Source organism: Gavialis gangeticus, unplaced genomic scaffold (assembly GCF_001723915.1).
Source record: "Gavialis gangeticus isolate Ggan-Ray unplaced genomic scaffold, GavGan_comp1, whole genome shotgun sequence".
Classification (NCBI taxonomy): domain Eukaryota; kingdom Metazoa; phylum Chordata; order Crocodylia; family Gavialidae; genus Gavialis; species Gavialis gangeticus.
In genome coordinates this window covers 7,759,596-7,765,176 of record NW_017729012.1, presented here as the reverse complement: position 1 = coordinate 7,765,176, position 5,581 = coordinate 7,759,596, and the positions used below count along the sequence as shown (strand labels likewise).

The window sequence follows — 5,581 nt, the reverse complement described above, 5'->3', positions numbered from 1 at the left end:
TCTTTTTTTTTTTTTTTTTATTGATTTATTTAGTTAATAGACTGCTGTAACAGTCTGATGTAGGAAGTAAACATTTCCTTGCACATGTTGAAAGAGTTTACAGATGGGAAGTCAGTCTTCCCTGAGCTTCCAGTGTCCTCCAGATCTAGGGAATAGTAGATACGGAAGAGTAGCAAAGGGTACAGTCTCTTCAATATACTTGTGAAAGTGCCTGTTTATGCTGAGCTAGTATTTAGCCTGCAGGAAGCTGAGCTCAGTCTTCTATGTTTTCAGTGTGATGTAAAACCTTTTTCTTACTAGTATTCATTTGGAGTCCCTCACTGCCTCTGGTTGCTCTAACGCAGTGGTGCTCAATCTTTTGGGGCCATGGGCCAGATAAGTGGCAAGGGGCCCATCCATGAGCCAGATCAGGCTCCACACTGCCTCTGCTTAGCCCCATATTGCGGCCCCACACTGCCTCCATCAGGCCCCAGTGTGCCCAGATCAGGCCCTAGGCCACCTCTGCACACCGATCCAGTGTGCTGTGCTGTGCTGTGCAGTGCAAGAAGCTCTCCAGGGGTCTGGAAACTGGCAGAAAGGGGAGTGACAGTTGGTGCCACTGGACTCCCACTGCCAACTTTTTGGACCCCTGGGAATCCCAATGGGCCAGATGGCATGGCTGTGCAGGCTAGGGGCTGAACACCCTTGCTCTAAAGAGATTTTAAGAAAAAACACAATTTTGCTTGCCCACTGAAGGCAACATAACTTACAGTCTGTGGGAAGAGACCCTGGGCTTATACATCAGTAATCAATAAAATGCCTGGCAAAAATGTCCCTTGCATCACACCCTGAAGGCTGCCAAAACAGATTTTGATGAGCCATGAGAGGGAACAAATTCCTGTCCTAAAATCTGCAAGAATTAACTTAAGTGGATTGAACAGTAGTTGGTAGACTGAAATGATTGTAGTCTGTCACTTGTGCAGGAGGAATATTTGCAGCACACTGTTGCCAGTAGTGGTGAGGGCCCAAACAGCTGTCAGACAGGATGGACAAACTAAGAGTTCTGTGGGACTGTCAAGTTCGTGACACATACCCACACTCACTGTTCAGGGGAATGTCAGTAATGCTGAAAATAATCAGCAAGGAAAGAAGAGCAGAATAGCAGCTGAGTGACAATGGTTTTGTATTTTTCCTCCAATTCTAAAGTAGAGAATGCACTGGAGAGTAAAGGGAGCAAGCACTAGAAGAGCATGAGTGTAGCATCTTATTGAAAGTTGCCTCCAGTTAGCATAATGTGTGGTTTGGGGGAGCAGAAAGATGCATAGAACTGAAAACTTAAAATCGCCAACCTGGAAATGAGCTGGGCAGAAAGCTAGTGTGGACTAGACAGTCTTGTACATAGAGCATTTTTACTCCTGAAAGCTGCACTGGCAGCAACAGCAAGAACAGCTGCAGTTACAGGTGTTGCATACAGACACGACAATCCTCAGAAATGAAACATGAGACCTTTTGACTGGAGAGTTTGCATTTAAGAAATAGTTTCCAGTTTCCAAAGAGTGGCCACCCCGGGGGGACAGTTGGTTCTCAAACTCTTGTTTGTATAAGGTGACAAGAGAAGGAAGATGCAAGAAGTATTTACAGACTAGCTTCCAGGATGAACCGTGTGATTTTTTTAACTGTTTTAAAAAGTGAATTTGATGCAAGTAAAAATAAGACTTGGAAAATGAATGCGTCTTTTCATAGGGTGAGAGCAGTTACAGTTGACAGGAGTGCAACCTTTGCAAGAATGAGTGAGTTATTAGCTCTGTTTTGAGGGGAGAACCTTCAAGGAGGAGTAGGGAGTTCATTCTCAATGAACAGCCAATCCTTTCCCCTTTTTCTGGGTTTGTAATTACAGAGCTAATTGCAGTGCTTTTTCTTATAAAGTGGACATCCATGAACTGGGCTTTTCCCATTAATTGTCAAGTAGCTGCAAATGAACTTGACTTAAAGCATGACTCCACAATTAGTGATTTTTGTGAATTCAGGGGTTGTATTCCCTCTCAGTGCATTCCCTGCAAAATAGACTTTTCTCTGTTTACCAGGGTGTTTACCTGATTTGGAAACTATTTAGAGCTTATACTTTTCCTTGGCTTAGGTGATTGCTTATGGAATAATTTTAAAAGTATTGTTTAGTTTGGTCTGCAGTTCTCAGGCTTCTGTGTGGCTTCCCCCCCCCTCTGGCTCCCATGAAATTTCACAAGTCGTTCATTTGATCTGTTCCCACTTCCCCAAGTCATTTGGTTCTACCAAAAGCTGATTTTTTTTTAAAGGGGATATTTTAACTAGATATTGAACAACTATATATACAAAAATGTACTGGAAAGCTTGCCCAGCAAATTGTTTGCAATAATTGTGGCATTCTGGCTAATCTGTGTTTTCACTGTTTGCTGCCTTCATAGACGGGAAAATATTTTCCTTCCTTTCATAATGAAACAAATTGAAACTAAAAAAAACAGGAGGGAAGGAGAAGAAACACATCAACTTTTCAAAACTAAACTGTATATTTTGGGGCAAATAGTTCCTTTTTAGATCAAAATGACTGAACCTTCATAATTAATGTTGGCATCTATTAGTGCATCTTGTGCAGTTATGGTCCATAAGAGCCTTTAGCATGGAACTAATGCTTAATTACCTTGTTAGAAAGGTGTTGGCTTATTTACAGTATACAATAATAAACCCTCAGTCTCTTCTGTGCTTCTAGTTTGTGACTAGGTGAAGTGGGATTCATGTAACCTTTTGAGTAATAGCTTTAATTTGCATAATTATGAAAAAGGAACTTTAAAGTCTTATGTGAAAACAGGTGTGAAAAATGCAATACAATAGCATTTTTGCACAGTTTGTCTGGCATTGGGCTTGTTTTCTACAAGTACTGATAATCAGCTAACGGTGCAGTCAGCTAAAAAGTAGTGGATCCCTCTGCCTTTGTGTGATTCTTGGGAATGTTGCAACTTTTATGCAGATTTTCATGCAGGCTCTTCAAAGCCCATCAATTTGCTGTTGTCTGGCCGTTAATTTGTTGCACATGATTTCTAGACTAGTTTTTTTTAAATTTTAAAGAGCTAAAACTGTCAACCCATGTGAGTTTGTTTTTTGTATTGTTAAACAAAATGACAGTAGCAAAATATCATTGTCCTGCTTTAAAAGATCAATTTTATAATTATAAGCATTCCTTTTTTTTTTTTCCTTAGGGTCAGTTAAGTGAAAGCATGGATCATGGAGGAGTTGGCCAATATGAACTGTAAGTTTTTACTAGAAAGTTACTTTGTGAATTGCAAATACTGTGTCTCCAATTTCATGGACTAATTCATAAAATTTAAATAAGTGTGTGTAGTACTTTTAGAATTTTAGCAGTTTCTGTTAGTATGATTGATGTTCATGTTACATTATCTATACTTAAAGTTTATTAGGTGCATCTTGAGAGAGCTCCCAGTTTTGTTTGTTGCAATAGTAAAAATATGTAGATTCTTATACATTGTTGCAAAGCCTAAAATCTCTTAGTGGATTCAGGGTTTGAAACTTCCCTCTATTACAGGGTGTTAAATTCACCCTGGGCTGAATCCATCCTCCCAGGATGGATCTGTGGGGCTGCAGTCAGTGCTGGGGGGTGGGGGGCGTACAGCAGTGCAGAGCTCTGGCCAGGCAGTGGCACTGAGCTTTGGCATGCAGGTGTATGGAGGTATGTTCAGACAGCAAGATAGAGCTGGAGCCAGGGGCATGCAGTTGCACGTGGACTATGGGCAGCAGCCCCCCAGCTAAATGCGCTGCTTGCAGCTCCATGCCACTGCCTGGTGAGAGCTTGGCACCATCACACCGCCCTTATTCTGTGCTGCCCAAATGTCGCTTCATGCCACCACATGCCCTCAGCTCCACACTGCACGCCCCCAGCACTGCTGACTGGCTGGAATTCTGCATTGCTTCCCAGATGCAGCTCTGTGTAGCCACGTGCCCTCAGCTCCATGCCACTGCCCAGCAGCATGGAGCTCTGGCCAGTCTGCAGTGCTGGGGGCACACACTTCCAGTAGCCCACTGGATACCAGCGGACTGGATACAACAGGACGGATCTGGCCCTTGGGCCATATCTTTGCCCCCCTCTGCTCTATTATATAATAATAAGTTATTTTGTGTGTTCAGAAAAAATATAGAACCTGCTCTGAATCCTTGCACAGTGCAGAAAATCTGCGTGCTCCTAGCTGCCTCTCGTTTCTATACATAGTCTAAAGAGAATTCCTAGTGTTAGAATTCTGAGAAACTCCTAAGCAGGCTCTCAGTTATGCCAAAATATATACTGTGCTTCCCACAGAGCAATTTGCTTGGATCGTCTTTCCTGTTTAAAATTAGCTCAAGCTTAAAAAAAATCTAATGGAGGTCTGGTTGGTTGGGTTTTTTTCAGTGGCATGGAACATTGTGAAAAATTTGAGATTTCAGAAACTAGTGTAAACAAAGGTCCGGAAAAGATTCGACCAGAATGCTTTGAGCTTCTACGTGTGCTTGGCAAGGGAGGCTACGGAAAGGTGAGCAATCTTTTTCCATCTTGGTGTTTCAAGCTCTACACTTTTCATGGTGTTTCCAGAAAAATTCTGCCTTCTCGGAGATGATGGCAAGTTGATATGGGCTGTGTCTTGTACATGTCCACTCCTTGTGTTTGGAAGGTTTGCTTGGAATTGATTTTTTTTTTAATGTCTTCAGTCATTTGCATAACTTTTGCCACCAGGTGGCAGTACAAGAATTGCCACTGGAAAAGTCAAGAAAGAAGTATCCGAGTTTTGCGGTGACTGAGCCACCCCTATGACTTAAGTCTGTGGTTCGTCCACATCTTGAATACTGCAGTTCTGATCTTCACATCATCAAAAAGGATTTAGAGGAATTAGAAAAGGTAGAGAGAAGGGTGACAAAGATGATTAGGGGTGTGGAGCAGGTGCTGTACCAGGAGCAGCTGAAAAGACTAGGACTCTTCAGTTTCTAAAGAGGAAGGGCTGGGGGTGGAGTATGACAGAGGTCTGTAAAAACATGAAGGGTATGGATAAAGACATTAGGGAATTGTTATTCACCAAGGCCCAGAACACAAGAACTCTGGGGGGTTCCCATTGTAATTATTAGGGCATAGGTTGTAGAGGCAGGTGGCATAAGCAGTTCAGAAAAGGATTAGACAAATTCCTGGAGGATGCATCTGCTGGGAGCTATTAAATAGTTCAGTCAAGAGCATATCCTCTCCCGTCACTAAACTAATGATGGTTGATACCAACAAGGTGCGACAGGGGAAGGATTATATGCTCCTTGTTTATATGATTCCCTCCTAAAGCATCTACTATTTGCCGCAGTCAGAAACAGGATATTGGGCTAGATGACTGATTGATCTGATCTAATGTGGAACTTCTTACATACGTTCTCACTGACGTTCTCTTTTGGTTAGGTTTTTCAAGTACGAAAAGTAACAGGAGCAAATACCGGAAAAATTTTTGCCATGAAAGTTCTTAAAAAGGTAACTTAGTTTTCATATAGTACTGCTTTTCAAATGGAAAAGGGGGGGGGGGGGGGGGGGATGGGTATGCCTTTTGCCACT

The 5,581-nt window shown here is 42.3% G+C and overlaps 1 protein-coding gene across 1 annotated transcript in view; it reads left to right on the top strand.

Moving 5' to 3' along the window:
* RPS6KB1 (ribosomal protein S6 kinase B1) overlaps positions 1-5,581 on the top strand; it is a 21,234-nt gene that overhangs the window by 1,214 nt on the left and 14,439 nt on the right. The window contains exons 2-4 of the mRNA XM_019511128.1: positions 3,210-3,259; positions 4,412-4,532; positions 5,432-5,500. Coding sequence (XP_019366673.1) covers positions 3,228-3,259; positions 4,412-4,532; positions 5,432-5,500 — 222 coding nt within the window. The 5' untranslated portion in view covers positions 3,210-3,227. The remainder of the gene's footprint in view (positions 1-3,209; positions 3,260-4,411; positions 4,533-5,431; positions 5,501-5,581) is intronic.